Genomic DNA, 22888 nt, shown 5'->3' on the forward strand with positions numbered 1-22888 from the left:
ATTTCATGCATCGTTAATTTCCATTATTTGTTTTATGGCAATGTGCATTTTTGATGTTCTAGATGTTATGGGTTTTATCATTTATCATTTTTATATAATTCACAGGGGTTGACCGTGCAGGAGGAGAGTAAAAAATTTGAAGGCAAACTTATTCATTGAGGAGAGTGATACTACGTTTTAGACCTCTTGCTGAGACAAGAATATTGGACTACATTACTACTACAACCCAGCTGACACCTAGTTGAACTAGTTGATCGAGGGAGATATCAGTGTCTAGTGGGAAAGTTGGTGTGTCTTTCTCGTACCAGACTAAATATTGTATGTGCCAAACCTAGTAACCTACACAAGAATCAGATGAGTAGTGAATTAAAAGACTCTTGTGTAATAGAAAGTGAGGGAATATATTTCTATGATAGAATATGATGCAAGTACTATTTAATAACCAAGCATTGTAACAGAAGATTGAAACTAAGAAAAGAAAATGAAAACTAATTTTTGTGCCTATTCTCCCATCAATATCTAGAAACTCAAAATATTTGTTGCAGTATAAACTGTCAATATGTGGAGTATATGTCAAAGAAAAGATCGATGGACAATACACACGGCCATCAAGATATTTTTTCCCTACTTAATTAGATAGGAATATATCTAGACCATTGATATTTGATGGTTTAAAATTGTCATAAAAAATCATTACATAAATAAATATTATTGTTGTAGCTAGTGTGAAGTATTGATACGAAACATATTATTGTGTGCATAATATTGATGTATTATATATATGCATATAATTCCATTAAAATATATAGATAAAATAACAAGAATTACTGTAAATAAATAGTTTGAGCCTCAAATATAGTACAGAGTAGGAGTCTTTTCTGGTTACGAAATTAGGCTGCTTCTCTTACCTCTCCTGTCTGACTGTCTCTAGATCTGCATATATCATGCATGAAATAAATAACTGTCAATATTGGATATGATATCTCATATCTATGGGGTCATACCTTTTCTTACTACTCCATTTTTCATGTATCTCTATTAAAGCATACTATATAGCTAAATTATATATACACAGAACCTATTTGTGTTTGCATTCATCATTTAATCTCATATTTAATTTAATCAATCCTAATTACGAAGTAAGATATCTGATCTAATTTTTTATAACTTGAAATCCTATATTTAAATGAGCTTGTTTATAAGCAAATCACCCTCAGTTTATTTACTAAACTTGACAAAGTAAATCTACTATCTTTATTGGCATAAACCATCATTTCCCCCTAATTAAATACAGATATCTTTATAGATTCACATATATGTGTGTATATACTGAGACAGAGCGCCGAAGCACTGACAACTGTTGAACTCCAGCTAAAGGTTTTTCTGTGTGTAATTGTCAGAGCGCAGCTAATTATTTAATGTAATCATGGATTAAAATAAGCAAGGATTTTATGGGTTTGCGCTAACATGCGCACAATTTGCACACCCGTCTCTCATGCTTCAAACAAATCAAACCAAACATAACGGTCCCCATTCGTAGGTATCTATGCCTCTATTATCCACGACATCGTTTTGCTAATCACTTTTCACAATCCCGCTAAAATATACTCCTACTACTATTTCATTCGTATGCCATCAAATGATAATAATGCATTCCCCCCTTAATGTTATTAAAAACTTACATATATACAAAAATAAAACTCATATTCAAACAAGTATTTTCAGTCCACTTTCTCTTTATATTTTTTTAATTCATACTGAGTCAAACTGAGACATTTATCTAAGAAAAAAGTAATTAGATAACATTTTATGTCATAATAAAGTTTTCATAAATAGATAGAGACTAATTTTGATGAATGAACCACAATTTTCATTCGCCCAAAGTCCTACTTAGTTGCCTGGTAAGATTCAATTTTGTGAAGTTAGTAATTTTAGTAAATTTGTGTGCTTTTTCCCTCAAGAGTATAATGCTCTTTATTTTAAAAATCGTAGTAATATATTTGAGAAAAAAATTAGATGTTGTCCTAACGTTTAAATGTAGTCTTAAAAATGTGTCGGTATTTAAAAGGCAAAAATAATTTCTTAAACGCAATTGGAAGAGGATGAATCCCGACACATTATTTTCAAAAGTAGTACAGTATAAAATTTGATTCGAGAACAAATGTTTAGCCGTTACAATATTGGGACGGTTTTGTGAATATGTCCGACAAGACCTAATATATTTCCAATTTATATTTAGAAGTGATGATTAAAGTATAATTTTGTCCTACAACCTTAATTTCTCAAGCTATTTAACTGTGGGTAGTATTTGCATAATTGTATCTACTAAAAAATTAGAATAATTTTATCATTTTCATAGTTTCTTAAAACAGTGGAATCTATCAATTCTAATTGAGTTTTCAGTTTACATGGGTGGTGATAAACTGATAATAATATACTCCATGATCAAGATTTTTTTAGAAAATTTAATGAAAAAAGAAAACAAGATAGAGAAACTAAACAATAAAATAAGTAATAATAATATATTTTAAAACATTACTAGTAGTATAATAAGTTATAAAATTATTTTACAATCAATATAATAATTAAATTTTGTCACTAAAAATAAAACTAAATTTATACTTTCTCTTTTTAATATTTTAGACTTGCTCTTCAATATAAAACAGCATAAACTAGTGGGACGAAGTTTGAAATAAATCAAATAAGTAAGTTGAAAATATGCAGAATGAAGCAACCAAATAATGATTTTGTTAACATCCGGCCTCTTAAATGATTCATGGTTTAAGAAAACGTCAAATCCGAACTAGAATTCAGAAAGGGACATAGCACAAGCAATCAATCAATGCAGCAGACGAAATGATCAAGCCCAAATTAGCAACAAAATTCGAGACTGTTTAATTAATTAAATTACCAGCTGTTTTGAGAGTGACCGAAATCAGGGTTTGTCTTTGCTTTTCTGCCCACCATCGCTTCTCTGATCCCCATCGCCGTAGTAGAGCTGCAATCGCGACTCCAATCCGGGATAAAAATGGCGCTGGCCGTACAATTTCGCAGGAAATTGTGAAGAATTGGACTGAAGGGTCCCCCTTTGATCGGAGGGGAATGAGAAATGTGGCTGTAGCTCCGCCGCCGCTGAGAAACCGCTGGTGAAGTAATCCATCGGAAAGAAGTTGGAATTCTCATCGGATGCATCCTTGCCTCCGCTCAATAGCTCGGTGAAGGAAGCAACATAAGAAGATTTCTCCTTGTCATTTTCCTCAACCACCTTCTCAGATCTGGCAATCGAGCCCTTGCTGGTCTCGGAGCTGCTGCTACCACCGATAGAGGATTTTCCCGCGGAATCCGGGAGCGGAAAGGGGGAATTGATCGGCGGCAGCTCTGCAATCGAGGCAGCCGCAGCCGCGAGCAGCCACTCCACCGCCTTGCTCGGCTGATCGTAGCCTAATCGGTCCTGCAAATCATAGAATTCGATGGCGGTGTTAACCGATAATCGAACGCGGCGGTCCCTCAGGCCTCGCGATGTGAGGACCTTGCTGTGGCGGTCCTTGCCGCCGGTGGCTCGAGAAACCCTAACTATCCGCGACGACGGCCAGCCGTATAGTCCGCCAATTGGATCGGCCGCGCCGCTCCGCTGATTCTCCCGTTGCTCATCGTTCATTTTGTTCGGCATTGCTAATTTTGGGGAATTTGCACGGGATCTGATCCACCTCCATTTACAGTTTGAGTCTCATACCGGTTTTGTGAGAGGTGAATTTGGAGAATTAGGGTTTTTGAGCTGAAAAAGGAGCTAGCTAGGTAGCTAGAAGAGTAGGGACTAGGGAGGGATTAAATGTACTGAGTTAAAAAGATTGAAGAAAAGAGAGAGAAAGGGTGGGGTGAATTTAGAAGAGAGAAAAAGCTTTTTCTGCACTTGTTTTTAGTAACAAAAATCCAACACATCCTTTGTCTTTCTTCCCTCTTTAACCCTGCAACAAGAAACCCAAATACGTACACCACATCATCTCTATTATATCACATATGTGTGTTTGTTTGTGTGTATATATATATATAGTATGTGTGTGTGCGCGTATGTTATTTATATGGGTAATTGCAATTTAAATTATTAATTTTGTGTTGTTATGGACAAAAATGATGACATTTTATTCTGAAAATAAATTAAAACGACACATTTATTCAAAATGTGGTGGTTTAATGTCACATCAGTTTTAATTTTGGCTATTATAAAGCAACTTTAAAGAATTATTAAGTTATAATTTTATATCTAATTTTACAAGTTAGGAAAATAGCCAGAAATCAATAAAAATCTATGTTTTTTTATTTCTATATATTAGGTGTGACAGCCTAATTAAGAAGAAAATGTAGTTGAGTTCGAATTCATAATTTTTGTTTAATATAATTAATTAAATTACATAATTATATGTCCGCTAGAATTAATACTTAATATTCCGAGAATCGCAAAATATATATCGCGGGCTTAGCTAGTTTTGGTATTATGGCACACTAATAATTTCTAAATTAGAGCAATCAGAAAGTTTAATTTCGAACATTGAAAATGAATATAGATTAACTTTTCTACATCACAAAAAGTCTCGTATTTTAGCTCATTTTCTATTTTTAGAAACATTTTCCTCACATATTACACTAGCTACTTCTAAATAACTACGTCTACTAATACTATTTTAATTCTTTTCATAATTCTCTTCCATATATACTTTGTCAACTAAATCCAAAAAATTTAAAATAACCTTACCATCTGCTAACCCTATTTTAATTCTTTTTCTCATTCTCTTTCATATATACTTTGTCAACTGAACCTAAAAAACTTAAAAGTAACCTTACCTTATTAGAAATCTTACTATTATATTTAGAATGATCTTTCTATCAAAAGTACATAAAATAAAGGGGACACAATTTGAAGATTAGAAAAAGTATCAAATTAAAGGTAGCAAAAAGAAAAGGATATGAATGTTGCATTTACTTTTATTCCTAGTCATCTTTAGAGGTTATTCAACTCTATCTTGGTGCGTTTGGCGTGTCCTATAATCATTATGCGCTCCTTAGTATTTCCTCCGGTTCACGTGAATAGAGTCATTTTATTTCTGCCACTTATTTTGCAAAAATAAATAAATAATTAAAATAGAATAAGAGTAAAGTAAAAAAAAAAAGAAAAATATAGGTAAGAGTCTTGTCAACATTATTCTTTCTCTTACTAAACTCTTTATTCACTTTAACTATTTATTATCATTTTTTCAATACAATATGCAAAAAATAAAATGAATCTACTACCGTGGAAGGAAAAGGGTATATAAGTACTTTTCAACTAATTAATTGGTAACACACTTTCTTCTTACTTAATATAAGTTGAGATTCGAGTCACTAAATATAAGATGGTAAATGAAAAAATATTATTAATATGAGACAAGTATCGACTTTTTTTTATTTTAAAGGAATTAATGGGCCTTTTTATTAATATATAATTTTTCTCAATGAATATAGTAACATATGGAGTTTGTGATTCTGTGAAGTTAGAAACATTTGGAAATAACACAATATTTTTTTGGTAATGTAATTCTTGCACGGTTTTTGAAATGGTATTATATATAACAACACAACTTTTTATACAGTATAAAATTTTCAATTATTAAATAATATGATCTTATTAATGAAACAATTTCATTTTAGGTGTCAAGTGAGATGTAAGTACGTAATAAAAGTGTGATAGATTTCACTGAGATGTATTTATGATTGCTATATGAAAGTCATATTTGTATGATAGTATTAAAATATCTATTTTATGTAATAAAATATATGATTGCTATATGAATGTCATATTTGTATGATAGTATTAAAAATTATCTATTTTATGCAATTAAATATAATTCATTGTTTGGTAGTATGATATATTAAAATCAAATACATCTAATAATGTACTCCCTCCATTCCATAGTAATAGGGGCGTTTTTCCATTTCCGTCCGTTCCATAGTAATAGAGTCATTTCCCTTTTTAGTAAAAGTCAACACATTTTTCCACACCTACTTTACTCTCTCTTACTTTTTTCTATCTTCATCTCTCTACCTTTTTCATTTTTCACTTTATTCTCTCTTTAGTTAACTCACCTATCCCAATTTTTCTTAATCTCCGTGCCGAAAAGTTTTGCCTCCATTACTATGGAACGGAGGGAGTATTAGGCTAAGCTAAAATGTCGTTGTCTTACTACTACTATTATTTGAAAGTTGACATACAATTTCTTCGAAGCTTGTAACTCTTCATTTCATCTCAACTTAACAATTAGTACTTTTAATACTGTAGTACTTTTCTTTTGGCATTCACTATTCATACGTGGGAGGTGCACAAATATATTTTGAGAGAGATATTGAAAGGTGAGCAATTAAGATTGTTGCAATAATACAAATTTAAAAATCCGTTTAACTGTTAGGAACGCATATTTAAGGGTATAAATTAAAATCATTTTCTCCATCGCAGGGAATATATGGTTAGATTAGAATTAGATCATTAGATATAGAAGAGAAACGATTGCAAGCTCAATTAGGACTTTAAGATGACTTATGATCAAAATATAAACCTCAAGAAAATATTGCAAGATCAATTAACAAATTGGGCAAATTGGAGACGATTAAGAGGACTGTAGTCTGCATGGATTATGTTAAATTGTTATATTAAGTTTAGTTTTTCTTCTAAAATATGTGTCTCGGACATATATAGTATCATGCATCTTTAAACATGTTAACTTGCGTTTTATTTTTATTTACACTCCATATCCAGTCATAAAACAAATTAGCATATTAGTAATTACATAATTACTTATATAGGTTACTTAACTAAAATGGAAGAATAATAGCGTAATTCATAAAGCATCAAGTAAATTAATAGAGGTTGGTCACATTGACCTTTTGGGCCAAAATCACTACGTATACCGTACTTTTAAATATCCTAGTATATGCTACATATACTAATTAATGTATGTTAATCTATCCACGAAACAAATAAAATAGATGTCGAGATGAAACGCTAGTCGTTGTTAAGAAAAACATGTCGTGGAGATGCAAAAGCCATTTTCAGCTGCCAGCTTGAAAGTAGAAAAAGATCCAATAAATTAAAGTGCAACATATATACAACTCATCTGATTAAAATAAAATACAAGTAGTATTGCGCTTTTGATTTTAGTAATAGCGATATCATTTTAAGCAAGGTTAATTAAAGGACAATATAATATTGCTCCCAAATTAAATTAAAGCAATATAAAGTTTAAAGAGTAAAGTGAACCAACTCAAAGTGTCAAGTTGAGAAGTTTGATTATAACCCATTTAGTCTCCTTAAAGCCCACATTAACTTTTGCCTTTTTCTTTTAGAAAAAAGTGGTTTTGTTACGATAAGTATCCTAGCTGATAAACAAATGGGTATAACTAATAATTACAAAAGGCACTTTAGAGTAAGATGGCTTTAGAATAATATTCCACATAGTAATGACGGCCTTGCTCTCTTTCTTAATTTCGTCCTCTCAAGAAACAGATGAAATTACAAAGCTTGGGGAGACAATCAATTTGATCGAAGTTAATGTAGAGAAGTCGCAGAGTATATTGTTTGCCACAAAAATTGTTATGATACACAGAGAAAAATAATACTAGTATGTTGCAATTTTTATGTGAGTGTTGTTCTCATTTAATATGTGTCTGCATTTTTTCGTTTTATAGTTTAGATTGATTCTATTACTTCAAAAGTCATTATTGAAGTCATTAATTTTAGAAGTTACGTAAAAATCCAAGCTTCCATTTTCATTATAACATAAAAAATAATGAAAGAATGATACGATCATGAAAGCCGTGCGTTAAAATTTACAACAGTAACCGGTTTCAATCAGTTCTCGGCCTATTGAGATGATGTCCAAACACTCTGAAAAGGATACCAATGTCTTCGTCTTTAAAAGAACTTCGTGTGAGTATCTTACACACCTCAATCGGAGTCCGATGGAGAGAGTTATGACCGTTCTACTAAAGCAGCGCAGAAGAAATGGGGAGTCCAAAGATAACGCGTGACCGGGCAAAATGAGACATGGAAAACGACTGGGCGGGCGTTTTGCACGTTTTTTACACATCTGGGCAGAAAGTTTGCTCGGGCGGGCGTTTTGCCACTTTCTAAAATGCCTGGGCGGGCGTCGGCACTATCTTGGCCGATTTTATCCATTTTTTAGGCTCTCTCTTGAGTTTTCAACCTCACCTATACATACTCATTTTGTGAGACTTTAAAGGTAGTTGATGATGAAATAAGATCTTGAGAGTTTTTATCCAATTCCTAATTTTAGGTTGCTTGATCATCAATTGATCCAATCAAGTATGATTAAGTATAGGTATGCATCAAGGGTTTGTGAACTCCTTTGAGTAGTGGAGCCATTAGTTGAATCTAGTATGTTGAAGATTGCTTACATTTGTTTTCTCCATCAATGGATTTAGCTAATATCAAATTCACATTTCTTCGTCTCTTGTGTCTCATCAAATCCTTTTATATCTAGTTTTTGAAGGCTAGATTCACCTTATAATCTTTTTAGTGCCTTGTGTTTTTTTGTGTTCAATTGCAAGATCAAACATCATCAAAGAGTATAAATCTTGAATTAATGGATCATAATCTATATGGATCCTTATCAAAGGACAAACTAAAGCTTTGATTTTTATGTTATTTTTAAGATATTACGGTTGTTTTTCGGGGGGGTAAACTTGACCTGATTTGATTCGGTGCATGATTTGGATAGGTTTTTGTCTACATTTATATGAATTGGTTGTTTGATCATTCCATTGAATTTTCATAGTAATGTGGAGTCGAACTGTGAGTTTTACAAAGTCGTGGTCCTTTGGATCCGCACATGCTTGCAAGTCCGAATGTCCAGACCGAGAGCTTGTATCGGAGTTACCGTGTCAAGACTCAAGACAGGACACAATTAGTTGTATCAATCTTAGATCGCGTTTGTTAGTTCCCAAAATCAACTTCAACATTTGTCGAGGTTCTTGTAAATCAATCATTGTCACTAAACCTATCGTGTTGCATAGTACTTCTATTTGGAAATTGAAATAAAAAATACTACTATATATTACAATTAAATTGGATAGAGACCAATTCTGTCCTCAGCTTGCATGCGGAGGTTGTGGAGGAACTTGCTGCATTTGAACTTGGTTAATAATCGTAAGTCAATTTCTTAAGTTTATAAATTCGTCAAAAGCCACTACACGCCTCTTGAATTGTAAAAGTCGCATTTACCAACAGCCTAGCAGGACGATATTCACTACGCCTTTCTCATTATTTATTTTTTTCATATGACCATTTGATCAATACCCAAATTGGGAGCTGCTTATCTTTCTTTTATCCTCTTTTACTTTTCCGGTAATTTTTTAACGAACCATTGGCAACGATTTTCCCCCAATTTTATTTTATTATTTCATCGCCTTTTTTGTGCGACTGATCGACCGATCTCTCTCTCTCTCGTTGGCAGGCGTTTGCAATTAAGTAACAAATTCAGCTCTGATGCTGTTGCGGATTCGTGAAACTGTGTTGTAGTAGTTGCTCTGAAATTTGATCGAAAGGGAAATGGAGGAAGGGAGGTCCACGGCACCTGGAATCGAAGCTGATCCAGTGTCATTGAGCCAACGCCGCTCCAATTGTATGTGTATGTGTGTGTGACTTTTTTTGGTTGATGTATGTTTTTGGTGTTATCATTTTATTTCATGAAATATCATTGTTAATCTGATTGTATATTGGCACTGATTTTATCTATACATACATATATATGTGCTGCGTACATGATTTTATGATTGAATTTTGTAAAATGCGAATTATGAATCCAAATTAAGCTTGAGGAGTCTGTTCTCTAAGCCAGGAGTAGTTAGTAATGTTTAAATTGATTATTATCATTTTGCAGTCATATACCAGTTTACTCAACAAAGTCTACCAGCTTGTAAACCTGTCCTATCACCTGTGTGGGTAAGCAAATGATGGAAAATCGCAAATGCTCATTGGCGTAGTTATGAATCTGTGTAATGAAACTCTAGTGTTATTGTTATGTATGAATTAAATTTTGCCCTTGACAGGTGGTTTCGGTATTTTTCGTGGTCGGGGTGTTATTTATCCCAGTTGGGATTGGCTGTCTTCATGCTTCAAGAAGTGTAAATCTTCTTCTTCGTCTCTTATGTTTTAGTGTGAGATTGTAGTTTAATGTATATTAGCTGACAGCTGTCAATGAATGTTGATTTGATTGCAGGTTGTTGAAATTGTCTATAGATATGATGTTGAATGCATTCCAGCGCCATTCAGAGGCAACAAACTGGCATACATTGCAAATGATTTCATTTCCAAAAATTGCACCAAACACCTGCAGGTAGTATACTCTGATGCCATCAGCTGTGTATAAGTCATTAATAAGTGGAAAGAGAACTTGGAAGCTCTGATTTGTTTAATATGATAAATGTATCTTACTGCATTGACTTTATATAATGTCTGTATTTCCAATGAGAGCTAGAGCCTGATGGGATAAAAAAAACTTGATGATAAAAATTGCTTATCTGATAAAAGAGTTCCTGATGCAAAAATCTTGATTTTATTTATTGGTGAACAAGGAACAGAATTGGAATATAGTGTTTGTTTCATGTTATTGTTCTGCTGTTAAGGAGGGTAGATTAATACTCTGATTGGCTGGTATCTAAAATGAGGGCGACGGCAGAGCCATGGGGCTCTGGTATTGGTATATAAAACAAAAGGCCTGTGCATTGTTTGCCTGTTCTTTTCAAGTTTTAGTCTGCGCCTGTTTCTTGTTTTGTCCTGAAAAAGTACGCCAGTTTAATGGATATGTAAATGTCACCGGATAAATGTTATGACTTTCGATTGAGTGGGCACATATAGCATTGGGGACTTCTGAAATTCCACAGGAACAAGTGATACTGATGCATTGCTGACCAGATTCTTATTAAATATCTTTCCTTACTTGTATTTCCAATTACCGAGTGCTGGTGGAATTTGTTGTTTGTATTGATTTATCTTTTCTGGTATACTATATGCAACTTGTTTTTGCAATTTGATTGCTTAACTTCAAGTCTAGCAAAGATTACATAATTAACATGTTCCAGAAACCTGGTATATAGGTTCCCAGGAGTATGAAAGCTCCAATATACATCTACTACCAGCTTGATAGCTACTACCAGAACCATAGACGGTAAATTATTCATTTTCTCATATCCAGATATGGAACACCAAGTCTGCATTTTCTGCATATATATAATATGAGTTTGATCAATGTAGAACTTATTTTTTAAATGCAGAATGCTGAACCAAAACACTGGAGTTCATTATTAGTTTGTGTTTAGTTCATTAACATTTTCTGTGCAATATGTTTGACACCTGCGAGATGAATGAACTATAAAATGGATTTCTTTTAAAATGAACTAAAAACAAACTAATATTGGAATCTGTGTTACCTAACAATGACCTCAGTGTTATGGTTCTGTTCTGCATTCAGAACTGGTTTTGCCTTTAATGCCGCCCTATATATATTTAGTCTATTTTATTGGTTTTATCAAGGTATTATAAGAGCCGAAGTGAGCGGCAGCTCTTGCATGGATTAGAGTACCCTGATATAGGTTCGTGTGCACCAGAGGATGTTATCAATGGTCTCCCAGTTGTCCCATGTGGCCTGGTTGCTTGGAGTATGTTCAATGACACGTTCTCTTTCTTCCGGGGAGTAGACGAATTAAATGTCAACAGGAAGAACATTGCATGGAAGAGTGACCGTGATTATAAATTTGGAAAGCATGTTTTTCCCTTCAATTTTCAGAATGGAAGTCTAATCGGTGGTGCAAGACTTGACCCCAATATTTCTGTAAGTGATTGCATCGGTTCGAAAACTTTTTAACTCTTAAACGTGAGACATAACTTTCAAATCCATCACGCCCATTTTTTATTTATAGACTTAGGTCTCATCTATTTAACTTAGTGTTAATTGATTTGAAAAACATCCCTTGCATGTTTCATATCCTCACCCCCTTCTCTTTCTCTCTAACTCAAGCATGCACAGTCACAACCTGGACATCCAATTGTTTCCTAATCAAGATTTCACTATTTTATCTGGAATGATGATGATTTGGTCACTGTTATCTGAATATCTTGGGTAGTTGTGTTTGCATGTCTATGCTTATAAGAAGCCAAGTATTTTACCATGGAGAAAGTCTGATCCCATTTTTTTCCAGCCGTGTACTGTTAGATATGAATTTTCAGCTCTCATGAAGTATGAGTTTCGTATCTTTTTTATTTTTAGGTGTATATTTATTAACCACTGCATTTTTGGTCTTCTGATGTGTAAAATTCTGAGCTGTTTGTATTTTTTATTCTTGTTCTCTTACCATTGGTCTTCTATATGGATTCTATCAACTTTCATGAAGTATGAGTTTCGCATCTTTTTTATTTTTAGGTGTATATTTATTAACCACTGCATTTTTGGTCTTCTGATATGTAAAATTCTGAGCTGTTTGTATTTTTTATTCTTTTTCTCTTACCATTGGTCTTCTATATGGATTCTATCAACTTGCACCAAGTAGCTAAGTGATCAAGAGGATCTTATTGTATGGATGCGCACTTCTGCTCTCCCATCTTTCCGGAAGTTGTATGGAAGAATTGAAGAGGATTTAGATGCTGATGATACAATCTCCGTCAAACTTCTGAACAACTACAATACCTACAGTTTCAGTGGCAGCAAGAAGATTGTTCTCTCAACATCAAGTTGGTTAGGAGGCCATAATAATTTCCTGGGGATAGCCTACCTTTCTGTTGGCTCGTCTTTTATATTTGTCGCCTTTCTCTTCCTAATGCTTCATATACAAAATCCAAGGTAAAATTTGTAAAAGCACGAACACTCATGCTTATGATTTTTCCTATTTTAATGCTGCTTGCTCGTTGATTCTTCTCTCTTGGCTGAAGCATTCTTTTCATGTGATTGTTTTAGGATGAAGAGCCCATTTTTTCTCTTGAGGACCAATCATATGGTTGTTTCATCTTTGTAAACTAACTTCACAGTACCAACATAGTCATTAGAAGCGTACTCCTTGTTTTATGTTCTAATAGAAACTGAGTGATGTCCATTGGGTTGTATAGAGTTTTGTGTAATTTACATTTATAAAAAACACACAAAAAATGCTAAAAACAGCCAATCTAAAATATCTTTCCTTAGTAAGAATAATGTTATGTGTGACTTCAACTTTTCTGAATTGCGTTATATTCGTACTTCATTTTGATCTTCATTCTTCTTATTTTTGTTTCCCAGATCATATGTTGATACGAGTAATATATCATGGAATCGGAAGCACATATACGATTAAAGGTAGAGTAACATCTCGATCTCTCATTGTGATATAGAAAAGAATTGTTCGGTTTTTATTTGAGACAGAGTTGGATGCTTGTTGATGATTATTAGAAATTTGAACTGAGTTTTGAGAACATATTTAACTGATGAACCATATACCTACATAGTAGAATATTTTTAACCTAGGACAGCAGAAATATGCCTGAAAAAGAACTCATCCTTGAAAGCCTAAAATGTTACTATTTGCTATTCTTATTCGAATTGCATGTCCAATGACAAAAGAAAATTTTCGACTTCTATTTTCTCTTTCGTCCTATCTTTCATATAAATCATTGCCTTCTCCCTGCATCATCTATCATTTGTTTTATCTGCCTCCATTCATTCATTTACATTCTCGAGATCCCTTCATTGTCCTCTTCTGCTGCTGCGCTCGTGTCTCTCTTGCCCGTGAGGGAGCTTCTGCGCCCGTGAAGTGATGGGAACTCTTTGAGAAGGGCTAAGAGAAATGGGATTTGGAATTATGCTTGACGAAACATTTCCTGCATATTAGTATCAAACAAAGAGGCTCTGTGCTTTTAATATCAAATGATGAGTAATTACATACTTATGTTCTACAACAGGTATTGATTGATGCAAGGAATGCCAGGAAGGGCGTCGCTGACCACACCTTATTTCTGGAAGCATCCATCTTCTCCAGTCCTTCCTTGGCTATCGTCTCGAACTCAGCCCATTCAACACCTTCTGAGGGAAGATTGTTGGCGCGTGCAACCTCAACCCAGTTCTCATACCTCACTTGCTTTTTCATTTTTGTTGTGCAGCACCAAGAAATTCTAGAGAGAGAGGGATTCTTGTAGGGGGGCTGAAGATGATTTCTTGTATCTATGTAGGATTTAGAGAGGAGAGAAAATAGTTGGTGTGAACAAGAAGTTGAAACTATTTTGCATATGAGAGGTCATTTAGGTGAAGCCATTGGTGGATCCTGAATTGTAGAAATATAATGCCAAGTGTTTGGTTTCCTTGTTTATTGTTGAATCAATACCTTTTGACATGTTCAATTTTCTATGTTATTTCTAATTGATTTCCGGAAACTCGGGCATTAATTTCTTGTTTATTTGACTAATGAAAATTACTGAATAAATTCAGAAATTATTTGGATTTTAGACAACCAATTAATTATTCAGAATAGGATTATGGGCAAACACATGAATATGATCTAGAAATATATAAGTGGATAAAAGAATTTGTATTACTGAGATTTCTTTGTTGTAATAGTAATAGTAATTGACAAAATAAAGAAAAATATATTTTCACTAAGGACCGAACCATAGACCTCTTAGTTAAAAAATACTACTACCAACTTAACCATTGGGATTATATGACATATGTTGAAAATAACTACTAGTAGTACTATATTTCTATATTGTGAGGGGACGATCATGCATTTTTCGACTCAGACTCTAGGGAGCATATAGGCTCTCAAAACTACCAAATATGATTCAGCCGATTATTTTGAGTTTAACAGGAATGTCCTGTAATAGATCTCTTTATGGATTATAATGGAACACATAATATTCAATCTAAATCATTCATATCTTAATCAAATAGATTAAATTAGTAGTAGGAGTATTATACTATGCACTAAGTGGACGTTTACATTCGATTCTGCGTAGTACTTTGTAGGAATTTAATTTTTTGTGTTGATTTGTCTTGTTTAACTCTTGATTACACAAAAACATACACGTAACACGATATACTGACATAATTAGCGACATAGTTGAATATGTAGAACATTATAATGTAGTGCCAAAACAAATAAAACACACAAACCGAATGTAAATAAACAGTTGATGATGCTATACAAGGCATTTCCCAAATAAACATATAAATGATTTAAGGCTATTGCTCGGTCACTAAAGCCTCAGAAGAAAATAAGATGCGAACTTGAAAGTCCTTCTTATCATAGACCTCTTGATCATCCTTAATCTCTGCTGCCGAATCCACAACAGCACGACCGCAGTCCACCAGTTCGATCAGTCTGAGGGTACCAATGAATCCAATATCCGAAGGAATCTCTTTCAAATCATAGCAATGCCTGAGGTGAAGTTGCTTGAGCACAGCAAAGTTCGCGTGATTAGCGTCCCAGGTCTTGAAATTGAGGTACTCGATCATCAAGTACTTCAGCTTCTCAAACACATGGCCATCTAGCAGGCACCATTCATCGCCATTGAAAGCAAGCTCTCACAGTTTCAAGACTTCAAGATGTTCCAGCTTCGCCACAACTCCCAGTGCCTCCCAAGGAAGTCCACAGCCGCTTAAACTCAGCTTCCTCAGTTTTGGAGGCAGGTCGAATTCAGATTCGAATTCAATTTTTTTGCTAGGACTGGGATTCAAGACAGTGAACTTGAACACCTCGAGCTGCTTGAGCTCATCCGGGTAAAGGCTTACCACGCCCGCCTTTTCAACCCACATACTCAACTTTTTCAAATTAGGCATCCTTTTCAGAACCCCTCTGGTGCAAGAAGCAGCATTGATATTTGTAAGAGATTGGAGGTTTTCAAAGAGAGGAGGAGTCTCTGGGATTTTGGGAAGATCGGTTTCTGTCATTACAAGATGCCTTAACTGCTGCATCCCCCAGAATTCATCAGGCAGAAACGATTTCCCCACATATATGATTCTAGGCTGTCTGCGAACAATCAAGATTTGAAGATTTTGAAGGTTGGACAATGTTGATGCAAGCTTCCCATTATATGTCAAAGACAAATACCTCAAATGAATCAAATGAGCCAATTCCCGCGGGAACCGGATGAAGTAAACTGTATAAGCATCCAACACCCTGAGCAGATCATAACTCAGAAACAAGGGCATCGGATGATGATGATGCGATCCAGCATAGATCAGAGTTCTTGCATCTGAAATCAATTTTGCACTGTGATAAACATCCTTCAAGCAAATGAGTATGTTTTTATGAACAGACACACGCCTCTGACTCTTGGCAACTTCCTCTAATATTTGCGCGTTTCCATACCTCCTTACAGAGTGAAAGAACTTCTCCGTCCCTGACTCCTTCACAGCTAGATCGTGCAGACTGTCGTGCAATCCACAAGTCTTAATCCTCCCACTTGAACTAATCTTGCGAACCGTGATCAGATTCCTCTGAGTAAGATCCATCAAGTAATCCTCCGCGACCTTCTCCAGCCTCCCCTGGCGCTCGGTTACCACCAGAAATCCCTCTCCAATCCATAGCTTTGACAGTTTAGAGAGAGGGATGTCACTATCTTCAGGAAAAGCTCCCAAATAAAGGAAACATCCCTTGAGTTGACAAGGCAAGTGATTGTAGCTCAAAAGCAGAATCTCCAAGTAGGCCTCTTCGCCTTTGGCAGCTGCAGCGTTGGTGTCCTCCTCGATGGTCTGCCAGTACTCCTCCGTCTGCCGCTCTTGAGAGAGGAGACCTCCGATGACGGTTAGAGAGAGAGGGAGGCCTTGACAATTGTTGGCAATCCCCCTACCGATCTTCTCCAAGTGAGGAGGGGATGGATTCCCTTCAAACGCCCTGTCACAGAGCAAAATCCAGCTGTTTTCTTCATCTAGAGTCTGCATCTTATGGAAAAAACTAGAGGATTTCGCAGCTTCAGCTATGGACTCGACTCTCGTAGTGAGAACAATTCGACTTCCGTTTTTGTTATCCGGAAACGAATTCTTCAGAATATCCCAAGTAGCAATATCCCACATATCATCAATCACAACTAGATATTTGTAATCGTACAAGGTCTGATGAACATCAACCCTGAGCTTACAATAATCGCTGCCTTCATACACTCTTGCTCCGGCTTTCTCACCCCTTTTATCCATCGAATTCAACAATCTAGCTAAAATATCACCGACGTGGTAATCCTGGGATACAGTGACCCAAGCGCGAATTTTGAAGCTTTTCATAATGTTACGATCGTCGTAAAGGCTTCGAGCGAGAGTAGTCTTACCGATGCCGGCCATCCCGCTGATTGGGAGGATTTGGAGCGTGTGTTCATGGCTGGCGAGCTTTTCGGTGAGGAGCTGCTTGTCTCTCTCCTGCCCTACGATGCGGAATGTGCGGGTGACGAGGTAGGATCGGGGCGGCGGAGGGATTTCGTCGTCGGTGGCGGCGCCGATGAGTTTGCGGATTGAATCGGCGAGCGATTGCGCCTGATTTGCGATGGGGTGGATTGATTGTGTTATTGGTGCGAAGGAGAAGGTGGGGGATTTGACGGAGAGGAAGGAATCGAGGGCGTCTTGCGCGTGGTAGATTACGTCTCGGATTAGGGTTTGGAGGGTGGTTGCAGTATGGCGGTGCTGTTTGGGGGCGGGGAAGATCGTTTCGATGGATTTTTGCAAGGTGGAGATGGCATTGTACAAGGATTGGAGTTGATCGTGGAGAGGGAATTGGTCGGAGTTGATCAGGAGCTGCTTCAGATGCTTCTCTAAGGAAACTAGGGCGGAATAAGCTGCCATCTCTCAACCAATTAACGTACAGAGAGAGAGAGAGGGAATCGGAATTCTGTTCGCTCGTCTTCGTCTCTGTTTCAAGATTCAAGTTTGAAGCAGAGTGTGTTTTGGCGCGCTGCGTCAACGGGTCACCGTGACCCGTGATGGATCGACCCGAACTCATTTGGTAAGATTCAATAATTGATGTTTTTTTTATTCAAAAATGAACCAGTCCAGATATGGAATGCTTTGTGTATCACTTTCTATTTTCTTTTCCTTTTCAATATTACTAGAGCACATTCATTGAATTTGTCTCCAAAATAGCATCAACTTGACAAAAACTTACTACTAGTAGCACTATTTTACACAAATTAGGTCGCAACTCAAGGTTAAGTTACTTATAAATTGGTGTGCTGGTAAACTAAAAGGTTAAATTGTAAATTCAAGTTTTTTTTAAAAAAACATAAAGTCATTTTCTGATAACTCAAAACCTTTGATAGCTTACATTATGAATTGAGTTATTTTTTTTATCTTAAAGTCTTAACAGTGACTTCTTAAATTTGAGGGTCGAAGCAATTTTAACTCAATTAATAACTTTAACACTAATAAACTAGTTCAATCATACCAAACGAAAAAATAAAAAAACTCATAACGTTTGTATATTTGTATGGCTAAAGATGTCAATTAGTACATATTTTAATGGAAATTCTATGTTTAAAATCTGACCACGGGTATCAAAAATTAATCTCAACTATTTAAACTCAAGTAAAACATGCACAAAAATCAATTAATAAATCACAAAACTCTTCTTGAAATGATACTATTCATCCAACGCATCGTGTTTTTTCTGCATATTCTCATCCTCAATTTTACATAATAAAGTAAAAATGAAGTATTGTAAAGAAAGCTAGTACTCCTCCGTATGAGTATAATTGAAAGTAAAAAAATAACTTTAACTTATCAATTTAAAATTGCCACGAAGATTGAGTTCATAAATTTGGGCGGATTCCGTTGGAATAATGTTGATAACCGCTAATAAATCCCTATTAAATTATAGGGATATTTTAAGATTTTTTAAAATAAAGTGATAAGTACTAGTATTCCCTCATTTCCAACTAAGTTGAGTCGTATTCCTTTTTGGGATGTCCCAATAAAATTAAGTCATTTTCATTTTTTAATAAAAAAACAAAACATCTAATCACTCTTACTTTATTCCACCATCTACTTTATTATCTCTTTATCTTTCCTACGTTATTCCTTCTCTTACTTTTCAACACAATTTCTTAATCTTCATGCCCAAATTTTTTGACTCAACTTAACTGGGATGGAGGGAGTATAACTTTCACAAATTGATAAGGGTATATTGAGAAAATGGAAATGCAGATGAAGAAATTGACCGGAGAAGGTGGCGTTGGCCCGTCTTTTTCCGGCTACCTTTCAAAATTGTTCTCTTTATAAGTATATCGCTATTAGAAGATGTTAATATCACATTTTTGCTCATAAATTTCATTACCTTCCTTACACGGCTGAGCTTTAAACTGTACAAATTAGGCCGGTCCGAACACAACCAACCATATTTTTCATGTCAGTCAAATATTATTAATATTATAAATGTATATAAATTAAGAGAGAATGAGAGATTTTGATATGTCACAAATAATATAAATACTGATATAAATGTTTCTGTGATTTTAAATAATTGAATTTTGAGCCGGCTAACTAATTCAAATTTCCAAAACAATGTCTTTTATGCTAAAATAATAAATAAGTGGTCCCGACATTTTGTCACGCGATGTGTCCAATCAAACATAATTGCAAAAAATCACTTCTGTCTTTTCTACTCTCTCTCCTAATTGTAACTGATTTAATAAACCACGTGGCAATATAGTGTTCAGATCACTAATTTTTACTCTTTTTACAGTACAAGAGCTAGTTGTACCCATTTTCAATGGATCTGTGTTTATTGAAAGATAAACTAACGAAGCTTTTGTAATATGTGGAAAAGACATAAATTGATAGATAAATAACTAAAAATATGCATGGGCAAGAAACTCCCACTTGTCGCATGCAGCCTACGTGAAGTTTCCCTTATGCTAGGCCAAAGGGAAATGTCTTCTCAAGCAGATATTAATTAACATAACCAAAATAACTTCAATTACCATCCCAACCTAATTTTCTTCAGCAGCATAGACTGTCCCGAGACAAAAAAATATCTCTAGTGTAACATTTAAAAAAAAAATCCAATTTTATTACTCGTACTTATGGAAGGTAGTGCGCAGTCATCTATACATATATAAAAGGGGAGTTTTGGCCATCTTTTTAAATATTTGTAAAATTTGGGCAAGATTTTAAATATATATTAGTTATGAACCTTTTTAATATTTGTAGATAATTGTGTAATTTGTGTATAAGGAACTGTCATTGGATTAAATATTTGAGCCCATTAATTATTTTTAATAGTAATATAACTTATGTGAAATATATTCATCGAGTTGGCAGTTATATAGTTAGTGGTAGATGATTGGGCATGATACTCAAAATATATACTAGCATTTATAATTCATATACGCTTTAATAATCAATAAAACGTGGAAATCATAATTAGGTTAATTATGACTAATTCAAATGGAGGTGTTTTTATTTGATAAATATAAATTTGTAGACCATTATTATCATGGTATACTAAAACCGATCATGGGAAATTAGTGGCAGTTATAATCTAATATCGGTGTGGGGAAATAATAACCAAAAGGCTCCATGAACTCATTTTGGTTATAGGAGAAAAGGAATAGAGCAAAAATAATTAGGTAGAAACGGTCGATGTGGCTTAACTGATTAATTAGAAAGTGAATGAAATTGGCGTTTTATAAACGTGGCTGCCTTTACCAATGAATCCGACCATTATAAATTAATACTGATGGCTAATGGTTATACAAGACTCTTTAGGGACTATAAATATGAGATTAAATTCTGACTCTAAGAAATTAGTGGTACAGACAGCTATCTGTCGTGAATAGAGCAGCAAAATTGCTTGAGATTCAACTCCGTCACTACCATCTGCTCGACAATGATCTCCACGAGTGAGGGGTAGTTTTAATTGTTCACAACCTTGACATTTTATAGTACATTATAAAGTTGGAGATTAATTATTTCATATGGATGGCATTTTAGTAATGAACGATACATATATTGTTAAGGTATGGTTGCTCCCTTTATAGTATAAATCCAAAAATATCATATTTAATATATGTGCTTTCATTATTTTTATCCAAAAATAATAATTTTCATACGCAATTTTATTTACGATTTTTCATTTTCTTGTTGATGGTGTATCACTTTTGAACTTGCATATGCTTAATTATGCGTGTAATGTGATTACATATTTTGTATTGAATATCCAAAATATTTTAATCAATATTTATGTGTTAATTTTAATATATATTTTGTCATGATATTTAGGTTGAACTATAAATATATGACATGGGATACCATAATCCAGGTGGAGGCACACCCGAACCAAGAAATGGTTTTGCTTGAAGTTCAGAAGCTATTTGTGAAGCTGGTATGAATGAATTTGCAAAACAGATCTTTGTCCACTTTTATAAGGTTTCACATAAAAAGTTTGTCATCCATTTACTTACACGGCCAATCATCCGACAGTTCGCGAAGACTCCTCCAAATTGATGTGTTTCGACGAGATAAATCCACGAGATGGCCTTCGAGAAGTACTAGGCCAGCCGTCCGTTCGTCGCCATATTGTTATCAAGTTTCGTCTTTAGAGAAAAGGGGAAGATAAGAAATATATACCTTTGAACAAACACGAAGAACTCTTTGCGCAGAGAAGAAAGAATAACACTGCGCATTATTTTAGGGCATAATAAATATGTATATTTTCTTTTACAATCAACCACATATGTTTTATGATTAAAGGCCATCGTATAATATCTTTTACTAACTAATTTTCTATGATAAATAAGCCAGCGTACATTAGTTTCAATTGCTTAGTTTATTTCATTTTAATTGATTACTTTAATTATTTATTTGTTTAAAGTTATTGGATTTATCGAATTGTTAACTCATTTAATGATTTATTAACTTAATGTATTTGATTCATTTAAGTTTTTATATTCTTCACAATTTTATTAAAATATTTTCCCCCCAAAATAGAGTAAGTGATCAACAAAGTAAAATTGAACTGGGACGAAGGGAGAATTTTATTGATGATGGCTTATTTGTTGGTCATGGTGAGTATATTTTAAAGTTAAGGGTTTATGTTTAGGTTTCAAGGTTTGGGTTTTTAATGTATAGGGTTACTATATTGCAATGAAATGAAGCTCGACTAGGAAATGTCTCACCAGTGCAATCTTAGATTATAGCTTTTGATAACAATATCTTCAATCTCATTAGGAGAAGTGGTAATTATACATTCTTTATTTTTTTGTTTTGTTTTGTGTGATGTAAATTTGCTTTATTTTTAGTCTCACGGTCAGAGTCATTTTCCCATTTTACAAAAATAATGTACAATATTATTTTCCACGTATTTATATTTTAACTTAATCATAACTTCCTTCGTTTGTTTTTACTAAGCGGGTCATATTAAAACTTAAACTAACAATTGTTACTATTTGCCATTTTTTGTAAGAAGAAGTAGAGTACCACGTATTATATTTTAACTTAATCCTAACTTCATTTGTTTGTTTTTACTAAGCAGGTCATATTAAAACTTAAACTAACAATTATTACTATTTGTTTTTTTAGAAGAAGTAGAGTACATACTCCTATTTCAAATTATAAATTATAAATTATTATGTGCTCCAAAACACGAATATCTGAACTTCGTCCCCAAAATATCCAAGATTTATTGTTTAAGATAATTGATCTAATCAAGCATATAAAAAAAAATAGGTGAAGAGCCACTCTTTGGTACTAATATTTTAGTACTACTACTTTTGCAATTACATTATTATTATTTGTGTATTAACATTGACTCGTATTGTATTTTTGTAGATATAATTGATGTGATTATTGACCCTGACAAGTTCATTACACAATTTAATTCTCAATCGTGAAGGATTGAA

The 22888-nt window shown here is 34.2% G+C and overlaps 2 protein-coding genes and 1 pseudogene across 8 annotated transcripts; 1 reads left to right on the forward strand and 2 right to left on the reverse strand.

The window, feature by feature from the left end:
• Positions 1-765: 765 nt before the first annotated feature.
• On the reverse strand, positions 766-3992 carry LOC125197497 (transcription factor TCP24 pseudogene; annotated as a pseudogene). Its single transcript, XR_016129120.1, has 2 exons — positions 2912-3992; positions 766-933 (listed from the first exon to the last, which is right to left on the reverse strand). The product of XR_016129120.1 is annotated as a transcription factor TCP24 pseudogene (transcript).
• A 5254-nt stretch (positions 3993-9246) lies between these two features.
• On the forward strand, positions 9247-14400 carry LOC125195990 (putative ALA-interacting subunit 2). 6 transcript variants are annotated; one of them, XM_048094316.2, is made up of 10 exons: positions 9247-9391; positions 9501-9674; positions 9927-9988; positions 10096-10170; positions 10266-10382; positions 11143-11213; positions 11579-11876; positions 12592-12881; positions 13314-13370; positions 13973-14400. In XM_048094316.2, the coding sequence occupies exons 2-9, from the start codon at positions 9596-9598 to the stop codon at positions 13366-13368; spliced, it is 1047 nt and encodes a 348-aa protein (XP_047950273.1). In that variant the 5' UTR covers positions 9247-9391; positions 9501-9595; the 3' UTR covers positions 13369-13370; positions 13973-14400. The 6 variants fall into 6 exon arrangements, with proteins under 6 accessions (XP_047950273.1, XP_047950276.1, XP_088913515.1 ...); XM_048094319.2 differs by having other exon boundaries at positions 9501-9668; XM_089057389.1 differs by lacking the exons at positions 13314-13370; positions 13973-14400 and adding an exon at positions 12996-13301.
• Positions 14401-15148: 748 nt separating this feature from the next.
• Positions 15149-18022, reverse strand: LOC125195226 (putative late blight resistance protein homolog R1A-10). Its single transcript, XM_048093407.2, has one exon. It carries the CDS (start codon positions 17835-17837, stop codon positions 15591-15593), a length of 2247 nt encoding a protein of 748 aa, XP_047949364.2. The 5' UTR covers positions 17838-18022; the 3' UTR covers positions 15149-15590.
• Positions 18023-22888: the final 4866 nt, after the last annotated feature.

This window comes from Salvia hispanica, chromosome 4 (genome assembly GCF_029641045.1).
Source record: "Salvia hispanica isolate PSC_SH4W2 chromosome 4, Shi_PSC_v1, whole genome shotgun sequence".
NCBI lineage: Eukaryota > Viridiplantae > Streptophyta > Magnoliopsida > Lamiales > Lamiaceae > Salvia > Salvia hispanica.